This window comes from Drosophila arizonae, chromosome 5 (assembly GCF_054131065.1).
Source record: "Drosophila arizonae isolate 15081-1271.41 chromosome 5, UAZ_ARI_1.0, whole genome shotgun sequence".
NCBI classification, from domain to species: Eukaryota; Metazoa; Arthropoda; class Insecta; order Diptera; family Drosophilidae; genus Drosophila; species Drosophila arizonae.
In genome coordinates, this window is record NC_142925.1 from 15,971,302 (window position 1) to 15,993,236 (window position 21,935).

At 40.0% G+C, this 21,935-nt stretch overlaps 3 protein-coding genes across 19 annotated transcripts in view; 2 read left to right on the top strand and 1 right to left on the bottom strand.

Moving 5' to 3' along the window:
* The first annotated feature begins 82 nt into the window (after positions 1-82).
* Positions 83-632, top strand: LOC108616226 (protein PET100 homolog, mitochondrial). The gene has a single exon (XM_018011292.2). It carries the CDS (start codon positions 207-209, stop codon positions 447-449), a length of 243 nt encoding a protein of 80 aa, XP_017866781.1. The 5' UTR covers positions 83-206; the 3' UTR covers positions 450-632.
* Positions 633-771: 139 nt separating this feature from the next.
* Positions 772-2,839, top strand: LOC108616222 (facilitated trehalose transporter Tret1-2 homolog). Its single transcript, XM_018011287.2, has one exon. The coding sequence runs from the start codon at positions 1,312-1,314 to the stop codon at positions 2,725-2,727; it is 1,416 nt and encodes a 471-aa protein (XP_017866776.1). The 5' UTR covers positions 772-1,311; the 3' UTR covers positions 2,728-2,839.
* Positions 2,840-4,228: 1,389 nt separating this feature from the next.
* hts (adducin 1-like protein hts) overlaps positions 4,229-21,935 on the bottom strand; it is a 32,476-nt gene continuing 14,769 nt past the window's right edge. For 10 of the 17 annotated variants that reach the window (XM_089469560.1, XM_089469558.1, XM_089469559.1 and 7 more), the window contains 9 exons: positions 20,197-20,326; positions 19,644-20,127; positions 18,870-19,578; positions 18,683-18,806; positions 17,401-17,511; positions 17,047-17,341; positions 16,655-16,753; positions 16,524-16,595; positions 8,538-13,870 (listed from right to left, as the gene is read on the bottom strand). In XM_089469560.1, coding sequence (XP_089325686.1) covers positions 8,778-13,870; positions 16,524-16,595; positions 16,655-16,753; positions 17,047-17,341; positions 17,401-17,511; positions 18,683-18,806; positions 18,870-19,578; positions 19,644-20,127; positions 20,197-20,292 — 7,083 coding nt within the window. In that variant the 5' untranslated portion in view covers positions 20,293-20,326 and the 3' untranslated portion in view covers positions 8,538-8,777. Of the gene's footprint in view, positions 5,360-5,648; positions 5,717-6,242; positions 8,158-8,537; positions 13,871-14,422; positions 14,492-15,337; positions 16,061-16,523; positions 16,596-16,654; positions 16,754-17,046; positions 17,342-17,400; positions 17,512-18,682; positions 18,807-18,869; positions 19,579-19,643; positions 20,128-20,196; positions 20,327-21,935 lie in introns of those variants that run through there. The other 7 variants (XM_089469570.1, XM_089469569.1, XR_016270210.1 and 4 more) reach the window with 7 other exon arrangements.

Below are 21,935 nucleotides of genomic sequence, written 5' to 3' on the forward strand. Positions count from 1 at the left end.
CTCTGTTTCGTTAACATAAGGGTTAAAGTGAAATATAAAATTTTGATATATCGATATATTATCGACAGCAGCATGTGTATTTTGCAGCACTAGAAAAAACAGCTGATTAATGTTGACAGCCGCTACGAAACAGAAAACAACAATCTTAAAAGACAAAACAAATAGAATTTTACGAAATTCGTTGAGAAAAGGAATTAGACTGCAACATGGGCACCTGGATACTTGAGGTGGCTAAAATGGGCATGTACCTGACATTTCCCGTCGCCTTGTTTCACATCTTCAACCAGCCCGAGTACTTCGAAGAATGGGTGACCAAAAAGAAGCGCGAACTCTATCCACCGGAAAGCAAGAATCATCACGAGGAACTGCAGCGTGCCATACGTGAGCACCACCAGAAGCATGATGAAGCTATGATGCGTGCAATGGAGGAGGCGGAGCGCAGGAAGTAAAGTGCTGCGTTTTTGTGTGCGTCGAATGTTTTTGTATTAATCAAGTGTGTTATATAAGACAAGTGGCGTATTGGGAGGAAGAGGTGTGGAAATGCCTTGCAGCAGAGTCAATATTGAACTTGTTTTGCGACATAGTCATAATATAAAGTACTTTTAATTGATTAAAAAACAAAATAATTGTGATTTGTTCTGTTGTATTTCAGTGTAATTTATTGGGAGCCGAAACTTGAAGTGTTCGTTATCAGCGGGAATAGTACTATGATTACATGACGCCGCGATAAACAATCCACTTATCAATGAAGCACGGCATTGCTGCAACGCACCAGTGCTGGCCACAACAACTTGCCCACTCCATTCAGTGGCTGACGCATAACAGCCAGCGTAGCGTTAGCCATTTCCATGCTGATGACCGTCAGTTGACCGACGCGCCGGTCCCACTTCATTTATTCATTGCTGCGCATAACGTACTCGACCGGCTCTCGAGATTAGAAATGAATCTAAGCCATGTTAACGCTAGCCAACTGTATTTCAGGGGCTGCTGTTATCTCATTTTCACACGGTATTTACCTGTAATGCTAGGCAGTTACAATACCCCATTTAATTAGGTAACGCTTTAAACTCAGTGCGATGGCTTTGCTCATGCCTCAGTCAGTGTCAGCTGCACTAGATTTATCAGTTTCCGCTACTGTTGCGAGGTGGACGAGCAGGCAGGCGGAGGAGGAGGACCGCTATCGACAGCAGCGAAGGGGAAGGGCCTCCATCCAATGCTACTAATTGTCAAGCCAAGTAACGGTTGTTCACTGCCATTCAGTCGAATTCGAACCGTTATAGCGAACAGAACGCAACAAGAACAGATCTAGAAATGGCACAGGCGAAAGTTTTGCCTCAATATATAGCCGGATTGTCGGCAGCGTTTGGCGCCTTCTGTATGGGCGCCAGCATGGGCTGGTCATCGCCCGTAGAGAAATTATTGACGGAGGAAAATGCATACGGCTTCCCAATATCCGACGATCAATTCGGTTGGATCTCTTCACTCCTAACGCTGGGCGCCACCGTTGTATGCATTCCAGTCGGCTTTGTCATCGACATGATCGGTCGCAGGCCAACCATGTTGGCTCTGATACCACCGTACATGGTTGGCTGGTTCCTGATGCTGTTTGCCAACAGTGTGATCATGCTGTACTTTGGCCGTTTCATCTTGGGTTTTTGCGGCGGCGCATTCTGCGTCTGCGCCTCAATGTACAGCACGGAAATATCGACGGTTTCCACGCGCGGAACTCTCGGCAGCTTCTTTCAGCTGAACACCGTGACGGGCATGCTGTACGGCTATATTATCGGTGGCTATTGTTCGTTGCTGACCATCAATATCCTGTGCGCCATATTGCCCCTGATCTTTGCTGCCGTGCATTACTTTATGCCCGAGTCTCCGGTCTACTTTGCCATGAAGGGACGCGAGAACGATGCCATCAAGTCACTGCTTTGGCTGCGTGGCGCCGACTGCGATATTCGCAATGAGCTCAACGAAATTCTGGAGGAGACCAACAAGAGCACGGATGAGCCCAAGGTCAGCATCTGGGTCGCGCTGCGACGTCCCATTACGCTCAAGGGCATCTCCATTGCCGTAATGCTGCAGGCTCTGCAGCAGTGGACGGGCATCAATGCCATCATGTTCTATTCCACGTCCATTTTCGAGGATGTTGGCGCTTCGCTGAGCGGACGCGTGTGCACCATTTTGATTGGCGCCACGCAGGTGATAATGACCCTGGTGGCGACGCTGATCATCGACAGGGCTGGCCGACGGATTCTGCTACTAGTCTCTGCCTTCTTCATGGCCATCACCACCTGCCTGATGGGCGTCTATTTCCAAATGCGAGACAGCGACCCGAACTCGGTGGCATCCATTGGCTGGCTGCCCATCACCAGCATTCTCGTCTTCATCATCTTCTTCTCCATTGGCTTCGGCCCGGGTCCCTGGCTCGTCATGGCCGAGCTCTTCACCGAGGATGTGAAGAGCGTGGCCGGCTCGATTGCCGGCACCAGCAACTGGTTCTCCGCTTTTCTGGTCACTAAACTCTTTCCCGTATTGAAGAACAGCATTGGATCGGGGCCCACATTTTGGATATTCTGCGGCATCGCTATCTTCGGCTTTGTCTACGTATTGATATTTGTGCCGGAGACGAAGGGCAAAACTATTAACGAAATTCAACTCATTCTATCTGGCAGCAAGAAAATCATCGACTCTGAGACGGACAACGACTCGAAGAAGATCAAGCATTAGAGCTAGGCTTATCCTTGCCCACATTTATATATTGTATGTCTAGGTCTAGGTCTAGTCTCTATAGCTGTAGTCTCTACGAATAAGTATAAAGTACCTTTTTTTTAAACCAAAATCTTTGAAATTTGTTTGGGTTGAAGCACAAAGGTAAGTTTAAAATCATCTATATAAATTTGAATTTTGTGCATCTATAATCTATATACTTGCTGAAGTATGTGAATTTCGGCAATAGTCTGAGTTATGCTTAACAAATTTAACATACATAAACTTTTTGAGATAAGATATTGAAAAACAACATATTAAACGATTTCCGATTTAGGTTGACAGAGTGATTTAGTAGTGGAAGGATACACAGATTACAATATACATGTGCAGCTTATAAATATTCCACCTATCAAACCATGTTCCCATGAGTAAATATTCCAAGTTTCGATAAGATAAGGAATGGATGTTGCAGATATAGTTCGAAGAATCATATTTTAAACTGACTGGGACATACAGGGGAACTCAAGAACTAGAATATATCTCAAGCTTTATCAGGCAATAGTTTAGCACAATCTAAATTTCCGCTGTCAACGTTAGAGTCTAGTATTGGTTATTAATTATTATTGATTAAATAATGCTCCAGATGCCTGCAAATTTGTACATTTTGCAATTGTTTATTAATTTTGTTTTGTGTGTCGTGTTGTGTGTGTGTTTTATATAATACGAATTTAAATATATATACATATATATTTATATATATATGCATTTACTTAAGATCTACAGAATAATAAAAAACATCAGTTTTTTTAGGCTGCCTTTAGATATTCTTCTTCGTCGTGGTTCCATTTCTTAATTGTTGGAGTTTTTTTTTATTTCCTTTAAAGTTTATTATTTGCACTGAGAATATTATTAACATATTTCTAAGATCGAAGTCAAATGGAGAAAATTGTACAAACTTTTTTTTGGACACAACAGAAAAAAAAGCTTGCTAGAAATAAGCTTCTGTCATTGCGCAAATAATCAATGGATTTTGTAATATCTTAAGGCTCAGGCAATGCGATTGTTATAAATGTTTTCTTGTTTTGTTTTATTTGTTATTTTTATGAAGCGTGAAAAGCAGAAACTGTGTGCAACAATTAGTCCAATAAATATTCCGTTTATTAACATTTGAAATGCGATTGAATATTTGCTTGTTTTTATTATTTTGTATTATTTTTTTGTGCCTTATAATTTTACATGCTATGGCAGTTTTATTTGTTGCGATCGAGTTTTTGGCTCGATAAATCTGAATTCCCATGCTCTTTAAACAATTACAACAAAAATCTAAAAACTCTAGCACATTTACGTACAATACACAGAAAATGCAAAAAGGTTTTTTTTTTTCTCTAAGTGTATTCTCTGTTCGAATCCTTACTTTTGATTTACACTCTTCTTCTTGCTACTTTCGTTCTTCTTTGTTGAGTCGTGCGTTTCTGCTTTTCGGTGCTTTGCTTTTATAATTTATTTTTATTTTCCTTTCTTTTCTTTCCTTTTTTTTTTGTAAATATACAAATATATATTTATATATATAAATATATAAACAGATTTACGTACATAAAAATATATAATTATTACTTTTTGTTTGTATAAAAAACTAATACAATGCTGCGTGTATACATCTCTATTGTGTATGTATGTATGTGTGTGTGTGTGTGTGTTCGCATATGTGAAATCGGCTGCATTTATCGAAAAGGAAAAAGAATATTAAACAATACAATTGATAATTATAAAACATTAGACATACAATAGGCAAAACATATTAACACACACTCGCGTGCAAAGAATATCAATTTTCGATATAAATATATATAAAAATATTGCATATGCTTAGACAAACTAACATATTTGTATATATGTATACATATGTGTATGCGTGTGTTTATCAAATAAATTAGCACTGAGTACAACAAAATCCTGAATTTCACAAATCATTTTCATGCTGTGTGTGTGTGTCTGTGTGTTTGTATATAATTTTGAATGATTTTGCTTTTGCTTTAGTTTTTGTTTGTATTTACTTTGTAATGTTTTTACGTAGTATTTTTAAGCGCTTAGAGAACTATTAGATTTGCATTTTGAAATTTGTCAATTTTATATCTCATTAATTGTGTGCTGTAGTTTTTTGTTTTCTTGTTGTATAGACTATATATTTTAAATATTATTTGCATTTTCCATTTTATTAATTATTTTTCATTCTGTTCTGATCGTCACTTTAGCTTCTCCTTCTTCTTCAACTTGTTCAAGTTTAGCTGCTCATTTGTTGCTGTATAATGCCTCTCTCATATATTTATTTATATATAGATATATATTATTTGTTGCTTTCTTTTCGTCGTTCACATTCATTTCGTTTGCTTAGCTGCTCCCTCCCAATGCTCTCGCGAGCCCATCTCTATTGTACCGTTCCCGCCATCTAGCTATCTCCCTCTCGCTCTTTCTTTCTCTCGGTTACACTGTTGTCCCCGCCTGCGCCGGTGGTTGTTGTTGTTTCCTTTTGACAAATTTAAGCCTCGCTCTTCTTCTTCTCCTTCTTCTTTTTCAAAAACGATGGCGTACGCAGTCCCTTCTTCTTCTTCTTGTCTTTCTTGGGTGAACCGTCCGTGGAGACATCCTGGAACCGTAATAGAAATTTGCAATGAGAATATCGTTTGCATTTCAGTTAGTAAATGCGATGAGCGCGCAATGGTTTTTGCTTGTGTTAATTAAATGAGTGGAGTATATGCATATACATACATACATACATATATATACATATGTAGTATGTGTATGTATGTATATGTATATGAGATGATGAGCTTCTGTGACAACTGAGCTCTGCTTAGACTGCACGTGAGAGCGTCGAGCATATCCAATTGGAGTGGCGTTACATATCCAATTGGAAAAGTTTGGCTAGGTAAGCAACTTACCTCTTTACTGCTTTGCGAGAAGGTGCTTAGGTGCGCCTCCGAATGGTCGCCATTTTGTACGTTTTCACCTGTTGAAAGTGGAGTAGATAGATCGCATTAGATAAATTAGGTAATAATTGTTTGGATAACAGTACTTTTATGTAACTCAATGGACGCACACAAAATCAATGTATATATATGTACATATATAAATATGTATGTATATATGTATGTATATGTGAATACAGTTCAGCATTAGAGGACGCGCACACGCAAAATGATTACGAAAATTCAATTAAATATTAATTACAAACAAATAATGTTAGTATATATGTATATGTATTTATATGTAACTACTACATACATACACATGTGGTCTGTGAATATGTATGTTTTTTAGTACACAAATGTTAGGCTAAACAAACACAAGCAGGCATCTAAATATTAACATAAAACAAATACTAAAAAAATAACATTAATTATGTAAAAAGTGCATTAAAATGCGTGTTACCTGTTATTTTCTTAAACACCGAATGAATGGGAACTTAAAACATTATTTACATAGTATTGCAATGAATGAAAATAGCTGGGAAAACACTTATTATAACTGGTGGATTGGATGTGCCGTTAACAGTTTAATATGTAAATTATAATATATAAAAAATAATGCATAAAAATATAACAAAAATAAACACAATTCATGAACTCATTAACTCTAAAAATAAGCAACAAATGACAAATTCGATATTGTTCCATTTCTTATATGATAAAAAGAGTCCGGGATATGGAATGGAACGTAGACTTAATTTATACAGGTTCTCTTGATTAGTTTGAAGTGCGTTAAATGGAATGCGGAATGGAAAGCCGAATCAGACTTAATTTACTCTACAACTCCCTCTTGTTCCCCCTGGCTACTACTTGGCTCTGGTTCTCTTGACCACGCCCTTAATATCGTCCCGCATCTGTGAAATGCGCGTGCGACAATCATAGATAACGGCTCGATTGTGCAGCTCATGCGCCCGTATGATGCTGTTCAACAGATGCTGCAACTCAAGCTCCAGCGTGCTGAGCAGACGCTGCAGTGCCTCGGCCTCTGGGCAGCTGTGCCCATTGCTGCTCGATGGCATTGGCGAGGCTCGTGGCGCCGACGAATCGGAATCTCCCAAGGCCACATAGCTGTAGGTGTGACACAGTGCCGGCGCCGAGTTGCAGCGCTGCACCTGAGTCATTGCGGTGGATGGTGTGGGCGTGGCCAGTGCAGCACGCGGCTGCTGCTCCAGATGAGTGTGACGCTGCTGCATGGCCAGCTGCTGTGATATGTAGTGAATCTCATCATCGATCACCTTCTCCAGCTTCGTGCGAAACTCGTGCTCGTGCGCCTGCACCGTCTGCACGCATTCCGTGTCACGCAGCGATACATTGATCACGATCTCAATCGAGGACGACTTCAGCTGGGATTGTGCCTCCGGCGAGCTGCTCAACGTTAGCCTAATATGCTTGCCCTGACTGTACGCCTCGGCCTCCTGGGTGGATGAATCGTTGCTGGTGGTGCCGCGGCGCACGCGTCTGCCGTTGCTGCTGCTATTGTTATGGTTGCTATTGTGGTTGTGGTTGTTGCTGTTAATGTGGCTGTCACCCAGCCCACTGTCCACTCCGTTCAGGTAAATCGCTTGCTCCGCCTCGGGCTTGTCAGCCGTTGTAGCGCCATTCTTGGGCAGCGCATGATTGTCGGGCAGGAAGCTGCGCACGGTATAATTGCTTGGATAAAGACTATCGTCATCCCTATCCCTCTCCTGCTGCTGCTGCGGACTGTTGTGAGTCTTACGTAGGCTCAACATGGAACTAAACTGCGCCGTCAGCTCCTCCAGCGAGTCGTTTGCACTTGGAGCCGGCGCAGGTGACGATGGCGACGATGCCATCAATTGTATCTGCATTTCAGAGACATACGAAGGCGCTGATATTCCAGCCTCAGCCTCAGGTTCCAGTTCCGGTTCTGGTTCCGTCTCCGGCTCAGTCTCCGCCTCAGCTGCTAGACGCTTGCCCGAACTGGCACTCAAAACATTGAGCATCTTGCGCTTGGCAAAGCTCAGACTGGTCAGATCAATGAAGGAGACAACTCTTTCGCGCTGCTCAGCCACCGTTTGCCAAATGCTTTGATTTGCCGGATGCAGCAAGATGCTGGGCGTATTCGCCAGGGGATAGTTAAAGCCATAATGCGAACAGGTGCGAAATGGTGCAGCTGGTGGATTCATCATATTATTGCTGCTCACAGACTGCTGTTGTTGCTGTTGCTGTTGATATCTGGGCGCTCGGATAGGTGTGCTGCTGGCATGCAGATGGGCAGCAAAACTGTCCATTGTGTTGTTCATGTTGCTGCTGCTGCTATTGTTGCCATTGTTGAGCAGTGGATAATTGTGTTTGTATGTTGCATCGATCTTATGTAAGACATTAACCTGAACGCAATCAAAGCGCGAGAAGCTGGCGCCAGTGTAAAGAAAAGAGTATTTCTTGGCCAGATATGAGCACATGGCTGAGAGAAGGACGAGAGATGCAATGAGTGTGTGTGTGTCTGGGTGTGCGAGTGTGGGTAGGAGTTTCACATGAGACAGGGAGAGCACATGGGATCGGACAATGGAAGAACAACAGCCTAAACAGTGACAACAACAGTAATGTAAATACTAACAGCAACTGTAAATGCAATAGTTGCTCTAGCTTTCACATTAACATTGATATTATTGCTAACAGTAACAATAATGTTGACCTTAACATTTAACAGTGACAATAACAGAGACTTCAACAGCAACAGTTACAGTAGTGTTAACCTTAATATTAACAGAAATGTATATTTATTTTCTATTTTTAATTTTTAAACAAATTAGTTAACTAAAATAAATATTTAAACAAAATAAATAAACTCAGAAGGATATATTTATTGTTCTTCATAAAAAATAGATCCATTCACCATACAATCCACCAGTAGTTAGTATAATAAGTATTAAAAATGATACAAGCTCATGCCAAGTTACGTTATAAAAATTAAAAAAAAAGTTTAAAATTCTGTAAAAATTGAGCTGAAAAAAGTTCAAAATGTCTGTTGACTTGGCACGTAAAGTTAGTTTAGATATTCGTTCAATGGGATTCGTAGTTTCTTTATTCATTTCCTGGAGGTTTTTCTTCGTCTTTGGGTTCGTTTTCGTTTTCGTCTTCCGGTTCGTTTTTGGATTCATCTTTCGGTTCGTTTTCGTCGTTTGGTTCGTTTTTGGGTTCGCCTTTCGGTTCGTTTTTGGGTTTGTCTTCGCACATGGAAATATCATCTGTGAGTTGTAGATTTTGTTCTTGAGCCGCTGCTTGATTCATTTCATTCTGTGATACTTCTAGAGTTTGTGGAGACGGTGAATTTTCATTAGCATTAGCTTCGGTTTCCCCAGGTCTTTCTCTCAACTCCACTATGAAGGGACCAAAGTCATAAATAAGATCAGTTGGCCAATTGATTGCCGGTGGATTTCTAGAGGGTAAGTTCGGGTTGTATCCATGCAACGTTTGTGTATCAAGGTCCATATCCATTTGTCCAAATTCATCCAACTCAATCTCACGTAAAGGCCCAATGAATGGTGGGCTGTTGTTGTCTGGCATGGCGCCCAAAAGGTCAAACGAATTGGGATTTAGCGCATTCACATTCAAATTTACATCCACAGTCACATTCACATTGTTATTGTCCTCCATATTCACATTCCCATCTTCATCTTCATCATCATCATCCTCATCGTCATCCTCTTCCTCCGTAAAGAAATGTGGACTGTCGTCCTCCGAATAGTCAATTTCTTCCTCCAGCTCCTCCTCAAGCATCTCGTCGTCATTGAACTGAAGAATGTCATCCACCTCAAACAAATCCCATCCGAGATCATCGTCCGCGGCATCACAAGGTTTGCAAAGTTTAGTTTTATTATTTTCACAACGCGGAGCTTGGATGTCGTCGAAGGAGTCGTCTGCCTTCACTTGTAGGGTTCCATCTTTAAGCGTACATTTCGTGCTGAGAACAACCGTATCATCCCCCTCGCCCTTTTCGGTTTTAGCAGCTTTCTCTGTTGCTTTCAAAGCACCACTAGCAGTGCGTTTCATATTTCTGACAGCAGCCCTTGCTGAAGTACTTGGCTTGTTATCGTCATCCTCCTCAATTGTATCTTGCTTTTCCAATTGTAATTCATGATGGTTTTGGGGCAAACTTTCGTTAATTGAAGACTTTTCATCAGAACTGTCGATGCCATCATTGATTGAGGATGCTACCATTGTTTCTTGAGTACTAATATTAAAGTTAGCACGATTTGAAGTTAGCGAAAAGCTTGATTGAATATATGTTAAAGTATTTCCATTGGCGGTTTCATTCAAAAGGCACAACTCTGTATCTATTTTATATTCTTCATTGTCCAAAGCCGCATTATTATCATCAATTAAAGGCATGTCTGGTTTGTTATCTGATTGATTAGTGAGTCCGTGCGATAGAAGTTCTCTCAATACTTCATCAGTTGAAGACTGCAACATAGCTCTTTCTATATTATCAAATTCCTTGATTCCTTGCGATATTAGTTGTTGAAATATTTGATCAGTTACACAGTTTAAAACCTCCCCTTCAATGTTATTGATTGATTGGAGTTGATTCTCAATACCCTCTGAAACGATTTCTCCCAATTTATTCTCAACTTCAGACTTCATAGCCGACTCTTCAATTTCAATGGCTGTTTCTATCTGACTTTGAGCTCTGAGTTCATCAGCTAAAGATTTTATAATAGTATCACCAATATCGATAAATTCATCCAAACAATTATCTGGATCATTGAGATCACTTTCCATACCATCTGCATTTTTATTCTCCAGGAATTGTTCAATATCCAAATTCTGTGAAAATTCTTTGTCTTCATTCTCATTGGCTTTCGACTCCATATTTTCAGTTCCAATCTCAATTTCGTTCGACGTTTCCGATAGTCCATTCGTATTGCCAGTATATACCTCATCTGTTGCCTCATTTATTTCTCTAGCTTCTGCTTGCGATTCCTCTTGCGTATCATTAGATGAGATTACACAAGCCTGATTTCCATTGTCATACATATGCTGCTTCATTTCCTGCTCTAGACTCTCGTTCTCCAACATCTCTAGAAGCATGTCCACAACTGTATTATCATCGGCACTGTAATACATGGAGCTACCAGTTGCATTGTTTTTATTCTCTGGTGAGGCAATAGCTTCGTTGTTGTTGTTTACCGGATTTGGAGGAGCTACACTCTGCTGATCCTCCGACATATAACCCACCTCAAATGTGGTGCTAGAAATGTTCTGAGCCAAGCTCTCGTCACATTCAAGCGACTCTGTACAAAATGTTGTGCTGGAAATTGTTTTATACAGATTACGATTCAATTTGGTTGTCTGATTTTCAATGGGCTTAGCACGTTTAGTGTGGGGCGAGTAAATTACTGGATGACGCACATCATTTGGGCTAGCGTATCGGCGCTTGTGGCCGGCGGTGCTACGTGGAGACGTGGGCAGCGAAACCCACAGACGAGAGCTGCTACCACGTTTCTCAGCCTCAAAGGTGCAGACAGCCGATAGATCACTACTCTTCACCTGAACACTCTTCAATCTGGAAGCCATTAGGGGTTTGGATTTGGTGTAGCCACGCGGCTTACTGGCATTGCGTATATTCTCTTGTACAAAGTTGCGCCTCTTGCGAGGACTGCTACGGAGAGACGTCGACGATGACGACTCACTGCTGTCCAGTCGCCTGTCCCAAGATCGGGACAGACGTGGCGTCTTACCAGGAATCACACGAGCATGTGCCGATGAACTGGCTGGCGCGCTAATATCATGCTGGGAAAAGGTAGACGGACGCGGTTCGCTGGTGAACTGGAAGAGATGACGAGTTGGTGGCGTTGCCTTGGTTGGACTCTTATAGACGTGCGTGCATGTCTCAAAAGTTTCCTCTGTTCCAGAGACCATGAGCTGTAGTTTACAGGGTGTTAGCTTGTTGCGAATGCTCTCATCGATTCTGCCGAAAATGGACTCTCTTTCCTTAAGATTGTCAGCCTCGATGCTGTCGAGTATATCACGCTCCAATGGCGAAAACATATCACTCGAAGATTCTCTTTGCGGTGTGGCAAGCTCGTCGGAGCTTGCAGTTGGCTCTGCCGACAATGATATCTCAGCTGTACTGGCGCTTTCCACAGTATCCCCCATATCGTTTTCATTCTCATCAACGTCCTTTTCATCGCTAAGTTTGCACTCAATGTGATGTTTTCCCTTAGGCTTCAGTCGGAATACGAGAGGCACAGGTGTTACGGGCTTCTCAATATCGCGCTTCTCCTCCTGATCAATGTCCCCGTGTGATTCATCGCCGACTTCGTGCGATTCCTCATCTGAGCTCAAATTCTGCAGCTCAAAGCGTTGAGGTTCTGAAACTGATACAGTATCATCGGCATTGGGAATATTCTCCAAGCTGATAGCACGGAATAGAGAACCACTTTCTATAGAGTCATCCGAAAGAGGTTCTTCAGCGATAGTCACTTCTCGTAGCTTTTTAGTGGTAGCAACCAATTTTTCAAGATTTTGTCCTGCCACACATAGACTCTGCTCGAATTCTTCCAATATTTTCGGTATTTCAGCAACAGCTTGTTGACGCGAGTCACCAGTGACGGATGGTATATCATGAGTGTTGCTAGATAATGGCTCTTCATAATGGCCCTCGCCCGTTGCCTCAGTTTGGTAATCTGTGAGAGGTTCATTCGCTGATCCAGCTCCATTATTCGAATTTCCTTCTTCATCATAAGATTGCTGCTCCCGTAGCCAACCATAAGCTCTCAAAGTTTTATCTTCCTGTGCATCTAGTGAAATGGTCAATGTATGCTCTAGAGTCTCTGGAGTTTCCTGCTCCATTTCTTGCTTCGCACCAAAGTACTGGACATGATCCTGCCACAACTCCTGGAACTCCGATTTGCGACGCTGACGATCGTCGCGCGACATCAACTGACGTTCAGCCTGTTGCTGCTCCTCGGGATTTTGGGCAAATTGTTGAGTTATCTCGAGTGTAATGCGACGCTCAGTTAACGGTTGCTGCGCGTTCACATCTGCGGCTTGCTCCTGCCAGTTGCCAAAGCTCCAGACTTCGGTAAGATCAGTCCTAGTCTTATCATTCGGATCGATATCCTGCTTCTTGGCTGAATGAAGTGGAGGCGCACTGGATGCGCTGGCAGCAGGACTTGTGGGCGTTGTTATATCGCTATTTATGGTTTGAAGTCCTAGCACATAGTTCACATTAGTCGATTCCTCCGAGAAGTTGAGGTTCTCCAGTTGCTTGAGAAATTGGCTGCTCAATAGAATGGAGCTCGTTTGAGTGCTAACATGACAGGGCAATCTAGCCATTGGCTGTCGAATATACAGCCGATCCTCGTAGTCCTCTTCGTCGTCCAATTCGGTTAGCGTGGTCAGTTGCCGTGGTGAAACCGGAAAGCTGCCCGGGCAGCTGAGCCCATCATCTGGCTCCTCGCCACTGCTGCTGGCAGCACTGCGACGCTGCAGCCCCGGCTTGAGGCGTAGCAACTGCTCGAAACAGAAGTGGCACAACTGCTCGTACCGGGGCGTAGCAAAGATCTCCTCATAGCTAATCACACGCTGTATTGGTCTATAGCGAATGAAATCTGCTTTAGCCGGCAGATGTTTGTGCTCGGTACGTGGAGCCTGACGGGGCGAATTGAATCCAAAATGGGATAGAGTGCGATATGGAGGCGGTATACCGTTGGCCAGCTGCAACGGACGACGTGGAGTAGGAGATGATTCGTTAGTGTTGCCTGTACTGGAAGTGGGACTGGAGCGATTGTTACGATAGTAGCCCACATTTTGCAAATGCTCCGAGTGCAAAGCGTGCAAGAGCACGGAACAAATTTGGGGCTGACAACAACGACCCAAAGACGCAGCCCCATAGGCATATGAATAAAGATCTCCCTGCATCATGGCAATTGGTGCTGCTTGAGACTCTGGGTTTAGTGGCAAGTCAACATCATTTTGCTCCTGAATATAGGGACTAGAAGAAGGAATTGCTGCGTCATTAGGATTAGTAAAAGCTGAGAGTAAATCACGACGACATTTGGTAGCATTCTGAATATGATTCTCCTTGTCCAACACATCATAGACTACGTCGTCATTATTCTTGTTTCCCTGGACATCGACAGTATCAGGAGCACTTTCTTGATCTTGCAAATCTTGTAATCATGAAAAAGGCAAAATGGGTGCATCAGTATGTTTTGCATAACTCAGTCAATGACTAGGTTGCAAGACTTACTCACTTAGGCGCACCTCAAGCATAAGGCCAGCAACTCGAGGCTGCGGCTCTTACGACTTGCAACTCGCTGATAATACCTAGATATATATTTAGATACATAATAACAGAATATTGACTATCTATAGTTTTAAGCAATAGGCGTGAACCCAAAAACCATATGGGTATCATATATACGACTTTTGATATCTATAAGGACTATATTGATGGAGGTTAAGTTGATATTGTGGACGAACGTAAGAGGTCCAAGTCTACAGTCTAGGTTAGGTAGGTGCATATTTATATTAAATAAGTGTTTTGGGGCTAGTTATTAACATCAATAAGAATGGAATGGGATTCATTATTAGTTTGAATATGTACAAATGCTGTCCAAGAACTTGAGTACAATTGAGTACAATAGATATATATTTTTGGGTTAGGGCATATATACGAAGGATCTCAGCAACTGAGATAATGTATACAACTTGTTCGTTACCTCGGCCAGTTGGTGGCTTGCGATTTGTTGCTGTATGGGAGCGTTCGCCGTTTATAAAACTAAGTGTTGCTAAAATAGTATTCAGAATTAAACATAAAGTCAAACGTATTTCAGAGCATCAAAATAAGCCTTAAAAAAATTCGTTGCATTATGTGATAGATCAAAAGACATAACTTAAAGAATAAATGTAAATATATTGTGAGTGTATATTAAAATAATCACTACTAATCATGCATCATGTTCTGTGTGTGTGTATATGTGTGTGGAATTGTAGCATAAGCTTTAACATTTAAGCAATTTATAGAAATAGCAATAAACAAATAACAGCTGCAGTTCATCTAAATAAAAATAAATGAAAATGTGCAAGATATTTGTTGAGTTGTAAAATCTAATTTAAAAATTTCAGCTATTCATTACTTAGTCGTTAAAAATATCGTTAATTTGATTTACTAGTTCATTAGTTGTTTATATCGATAGTCTGTAGAACGAATCGCTCACAAACGAGCCGAGGAAAAGGAATTGTTCACAAATGAGCAAATCGTTCATCAGCGATCAACTGCTCGCTTTGATCAGTAAATCAATTTAGTGTAATCGAACTAATTCTGAACGATAATTCTTGTGAGACGGCTCGACAAATAAATAAACAGTAAAAAAAAAATAACAAGCTATATGTTTACTGCGCTCTGCTTATGTTAAAAATAATGACCAATGTCGAAGCAGCAAGGCGAAATGTTAATTAACAGAGCATAGGTGCATGAACAACATATTAGTTTTATGAATTGCCATGAGATTATGCATAAACAAATTTAGTTCACTGCTCTATAAACTATGCACAGGTATTATTAATATTATTTATTTCGTGTATCATTTTTTACTACACACTAAATCTTTTTTTTTTTAGGGGGCTGCACTCACCTCTAACAATAAATGTAAGTTACTAAACTTTTGGTTTATTTGACAGTGTGTGTGTGTAGAGAGATTTAGAAAGCGCAGCAGCAGCAGCAAAGTACACACACACACACATACAGATGTACATTGTATTGATAGTAGAAAATGTAGTAGTAGTAGTAGTAGTATTTGTATTTAGTTGAGCTTCGCTGTTGTATTTTTTTCTTGTTTTTTCATTTATTTTTGTTATTTTTTTATCCTAAACAATTTCTAAAAACATTTTAGCTACTCTATAAAAATTTTAGCAGCCAATTTATTTGCGCTTGTGTTTTGCTAAGAATTTGTCGAAAAATATATATAAAAGATCAAAAAGTAAGTTAACAATTTTGAATTACAATTTGCCCAATTATTTTTGAAAAAATATTAAAAATCATGAACAGATTAATCAACGAAATCATTTACTAAATACATACAAAATAAAACTGCAGCTGTATAGAGATGTTATCAAGGGAAGTAGAATTTAACTAGTAATAGTTTTTTGTTATTATTTTAGTTTGGCAAAAATCAAAATCGAATTCACTTTATGCACGTCGTACAACAGGTGAGTCCTTTAGATAACAGACAGAATAACAAACAGTGTGGCGGCAAATAGACAGGGTTGGTAATTTAACAGAATGTTGTGTAACAGAAGAATTGTTTACAGAAAGGAAGTGGAAACTGTATCAAGTGCTACGAGTACTTTTTTGTTAACTTTTTAATTATTAATTATTAAAAATATGTTTTTATGAAGTTGTAATTATTTTTTGTTTTTGTTTGTATGTGTGTATTGAAGTTTTCGGAGTAGAGGCAACAAAAATAAATAAAAGGAAAATAGCATATAAGTAAAATTATAGGTTAGAATAAAATACCTAAGATTAATTTTAATTAAATATTGTTAAAATTAATATGAATATACTACTATACTTATATAGATAATAATCAAAAATAAATTTAAAAATGTACAAAATAACATAAAACAAAATGCATTAACAAAAAATAAATAATATAAAACGAATCAATCTCAATTTCACAAATCTGAGGAATCAGTTTTGGAAAGGACACAACTGGTTTAAATTTGTGTATGGTTGGGTGTGTGTTTATGAGAATTCAATTATGTCAACGTAGACATAAAACAGGAGGAAACAATTTGGATTGATTATAGATCTGGACTTACCATCACTTAGCACAACCTCAGCCTGGCTGGGAATGGGCGCCTGTTGTGTTTGAATCTGTATGACTTGGTGTTCTAAAAATAAATGATAATTAAAATAAAATTTGGCCATCATTGAAATTTCTCTTGCTTACCCGTTTCTGGTTCGCTCTGTGCGTGTTTTGCATGTGCGTGTGCACCCGCTGCTTGCATCGAGTTGAGTGCCTCCGATTCCGAAAAGTCTGTATCGGTATCTGCAAATTATAAAATAAATAAATATTTAATTAATATTATTTTTCTAGGGAATCTTAAGTAGTTGCTGCTGCTATAATGTAGCCTAACACTGTTAAATTAACAGTTTTACAAAGCAGCATACAGTGCACTGTTAAATGACTGCATATCCTGTTAAGTCAACAGAACAGTTGGCATGGGCAAGTGCACCTCTGTTAAATTAACATACCACTTTGCAGTAACATGTGCATGTACACACTGTTAAATTAACAGAAACTTCTGCTCTTTAAATCTTTCTCACTCTCTCCATACTTACATTCCCCATGAATGCTCTTCTTTTTGCGCTCAACAGTGCGCTTGTATTCGTTCAGCTCATCGTCTGTTACATTATCGAAGGGGTTCTTGGCATAGGGCGCCTTATAGACTGTCGCATTATGCTGGAATCCTCGCTGTATGATGCCCTTGGAGGCGGCACCCATCAGCACAACATGATCACCAGTTTGCGAGACGGTTGCATCTTTGATGCGATTCGCCTCATCCCAGGTAACGCCCTCCAATATGTGCGATTGTGGGCCGGCAGAAATTTTGTCTGCGCGTCGATTGTCCTTGATCTGTTTTCAATAAGATTATATAGTAATGTATTATATATGAATTTATTGCTATTACTGACTTGCTGTTGCACTCGCTTAAACTCCTTGGTTGTTGTTCCGGCTGGCACAAATTGCAATGGATCCTCGATGCGCACCGGCGTCGAGTGGGTGGGCGAACCTTCGGCTACCCACTATTATTTTAAGGGATATTACGTGGGGTTTTTCGGTTTATGTTTTGTTTTTTATATGGGGGTCATTCAACGGAGTTAAGCAATTGAAAAAGAAAGAGAAAGAAATTTGTTTTAGATTTAAATTTCAGATTTTTGTAAAAAGAAATTTTTAAATTTGCTATTAAATATAGTAGTTAAAAGTTCACATATTTCAGATATATAATTAGATTTTACAATACAATATGATATATGCCCCATCATCATAGATAATTGCACTCAAATGCAAGCAAATTGGTTAAACAGAGTTTAAACTTGTTTTAAATGCAAATTATAAATATTTAAATAAATGAAATACAAATACAATACAAGCATAAATGATTTTGTGCCTTAAGAAATGCAAGTAAATAAAAAGAGGACAGTTGACAAATTAAAATTTCGAAATCATGCAAAGAAAAAGATATTTCCATGTTAACATAAAACAAAATGATTGAAATGAGAGAAAATTATAAAACATGCAGAATCTGATGGATATTAGGAATAATTATTTGAATTGAGCTTAAACATATACATATATATTAGTTAGCATTTAATAGTTGTTAACAAATGTCTTTCTCTTTCTTTGCATTGTTTTCATTACTTTTTTCTTTTGTAATATAAGGCAAATAATAATTATTGGAATGTCCCTAAAGAGGCACAAAATCATCTATGCGATTTAGTTTTGTATTTCATATATTTATTTGATTAATGCACAATTACAATTTTTAAAGCATTTCATATTAATATTGGTTTGATTTTTCTTTATGTTTTTGTTTTTGCTGCATTTGGGTTACAAATATCTATGCATCATAATTTATTTTTAATTTAAATAAACTTTGTCAATGTGTATTTCTCTTTTTGCTTATAAGCTACATATATATTATTATGCGTGAATATTAATAAAAGCAAGTAGAAAAGTGGGAGCACAGAGAGGCTATAAATATTTTCTATGGATGGTTGTTTGGAATGTTCTTTTGTGTGGGTATTATTTCATTTTGGGATTATTTCATTAAAAATTTCCCTAGCAGTATTAGGATTTTTGTGTGTTGCTAAAAAATTAGTTCATGAACTAATTTCCCTCGATTTCCTTGATGTTAGAAACTTTTTGTGTTTGTTGTTGTGTCGTTTGCATATCTTCAAATGTTATGATCTCTACCTTTGTGATTTTCTTGGGATCTGGAGTGCCAGTCTCGAGTACTTCGACCTTCTGGTAAACATTGGGCGAGTTCAGCCAGCGACTGCGATCGCCGCCCTTGCGTAGATCTCCCTTCTTCCAGATACTGTGTAAAAGAAAGCAAACATTTTAATCATTTACCTCCAATAAGTTAACAAGTTTTTCATACCCCTGTCGGAAGAGCTCCTCCTCCTCCAGCAGGTAGCCCAATGAAGACACAGCTGGTGGCAGTTCAACGTCGTTCTTCGGCTTTGGCGGATCTGATTTGATCAGTGGATGACGGTAGATGTAGCCAGTGCGATAGCCAGCATTGTCCAGCATGCGCATTAGTGCTTCAAACTCGGCGCCACCCACACGCCACTTGGGCGGGCTGCCAATCTTGGGCGCGGCAGCCTCCTCTTTGCCGGCACCGGCAGCACCGTCCTCGTCAGTTGTGATGGCAGCGAATTTCTTCTCCAAGTCCTCTGGTGGACGGCGTGACTGATCGTAGATCAACTTGCGCGATTCCTCAGGTATTAGCACAAGGTTGTCCAGGCCAACCGGAAGCAGCTTTAGCTGCGTCTCGCACGCCTGCACAATGTGACAGGCGGCAAAGAAAGCCTCCTCAATGGTCTCGCCGCAGCAGAGCGCGCCATGGTTGGTCAACAGCATGACCTTGGAGTTGGGCCCCAGACTGCGTACCAGGCGATCGCGCTCCTCCGCGTCAAACAGACCGGTGTAGGCGTGTGTGCTAATCTCGCCCAACACGCAGGCATCCTTGGTGAGAGCCAGCAGGCCCGTCTTTAGTGAAGAGATTGCCACAACGGGACTGCAGCCAATATATATGGCGCAACGGATATCTGGACGCGCTGCATGCACCACCGAATGCAAGACAAAGTCTGTAATACAATCAACGTTTAGTTCAATTCAATTGGTCATCATTAAATTTCGCATTTCCACTTACGGCTCTTGTTCACGCCAAAATTGGTTGTGCCCTGCTCGACGATTTGGCCCTGCATGTCGACTTTGTTGAGGGCTGAGGCAGTTATCTCATGGTACAACAGGCCATAGGGATTGACCAGGAAATACTCCTGATCGACCTTTAGGCGTGCCGTAATCTGTGCACCCAGACCCTGTGTCCAGCCGTACAGATCCAGCAGCCGGAATGTGGCAGCTAGTTTGCATCTGAGTATCTTCTCACCCTTGGCATATCCCATCGACTCCACGCCGCGTATATCATTGATGGGCACCATGCAGCTGCCGCTCTTGAAAACGTTGCTCACACGATTCACTGGCACTCCCACAATATCCGACAACTGCTGCAATATGCCACTGGCACCGGCGCTGCCCTCACGTGCCGAGTCGACAATGCGTTCCAGTTCCTCGCGAAACAGTTTGGAGCCCATGATGGCCTCTACGCGTTTGCGTCGCTCCATCTCCCGCATGTCCTGTAAGTTGGAGAAGTTTAATATTACATACATATATTATTTCATCTTTCTATCTCTACAATTAATTACCTGTTCAATATCCGCGGGACGCGCTTTACTGTTCTCGTCATCCTCGCCCGCGGTTGGATCTATGCCATTCTGTGGCGGTTGCTCAACCTCAGTCATGTTTCAGTTAATTTATTTAAATTTAGTTCAAATGCTAAAAACAAAAACACAAAAAATACGCAACTTGTTATTTTATATACTTAAAGTAATACAAATTAGTTTTTATATATCTCTAAATATTTTGCTTTCGACAGGCTCAGCTGAAAATTTTCAACTGACCTTAAAAAGTGCAGGCCAAAACTTTTGGTTTCCGTTATGAACAAAATAGGGTGGCAAAAGAGAGACACCGACAATGCGAGAGAGAGAGCGAAAGAGAGAGTAGCCGAGTAGCACTTGTGTCGTCGCCTGCATAAAACTGCAAGGCGAGGCGCAAATGAACCACCCAACATCGTTTATTAAACAACCAAAAGTGCGACAGAGACAGATTGATAGAGAGCGGAAGAGAGAAGACTGAACGCGCGTTGACAGAGCAACTGAGTAATTTGTATGAGTGTGTTTGTATGTATTTACACATGTCTGCGTGCTGTGTGAATGGCAAATGTATAAAAGCACTTGAACTAAAGTTCCGAGAGCGGCCGGCTAGCCTTCCTTTCCATTTCGCTTTCGCTTTTTTGGTATTTTTATATATATATAAATATACTGCATATTTTACAACCCCAACAAAATTCTAATTTGGGATAAAAATAAATTTCGTTTGCTTGACAGTTGCTGAGGCAAAATTATTGGGAAAATATGTGTTTAGTTCTTTTTTATACATTATTATTATTTTCTTTTGGGGTGTGGATCCATCCAGCGCAGCAGAGCGAACCGCTCTGCCACTGTTGCTGCTGCTGTCATTGCCCACGAGAGTGTGAAAATAAACGTGCGGCAACAGAAATGGAAAAAACAAAACTATTTTAAGATCATTTGCTTTTATTTAGATATGTATAGATATATATGTATGTGTATGCATGTATGTGGTTTTAACGAATTTAAATTGATGCCTTTAAAACCGAATGAAGAAAGTGGCAGCAAAATACAAACACGTACGCACGCACAGGCAAACACACACAAACAACAACTACAACAAAAACTTATACGACGCTGCGCATCTCAAGCGTAAAGAGCAACGCGTTAGCGACGAACGGAGTGCAGCGACATTGCCGCCGCAGAAGCAGCGCAGCGCAGCGCCACTTAAAACAAATAAACAACTAGAGACAGAAAGAGAAAGAGCAAGAGAAAGAAGGAAAAGTAAATGCGTTGCTCGTTTAATTTTAGGCGTAGTGGTTGCTTCATAAGAAATTAACCTTCAATTTGGATTTGGTTGTCAGATTTAGATTTTGTATTTATTTATTTTTTTGTAAAAATTATATGCAAATATTAAATTCTGATTTATATATTGGTTTATAGTTTTCTTTTTATATTTATTTTTTATATATTATATTTATTAAAATCAATCAGGATTTCGTTGTCATTTTTGGGTCTTTAAAAAAATGTTTGTAAGATTTAAATATATATTTTTTTTATTAATTTATAATAGTTAATAGCTTTTTTTTATTAATATCGCTTTTTGTTTATAGACTTTTATTTATATATAAATTTAGTAATGTGAATATGTATGTTTGTATAAATCAAAGTCTACACTTCTACTGCACAGCCATGGCATATAAACAATGCCAATAGAAATGTCAACGACACACATATTGCTCAGATTACCAACACAA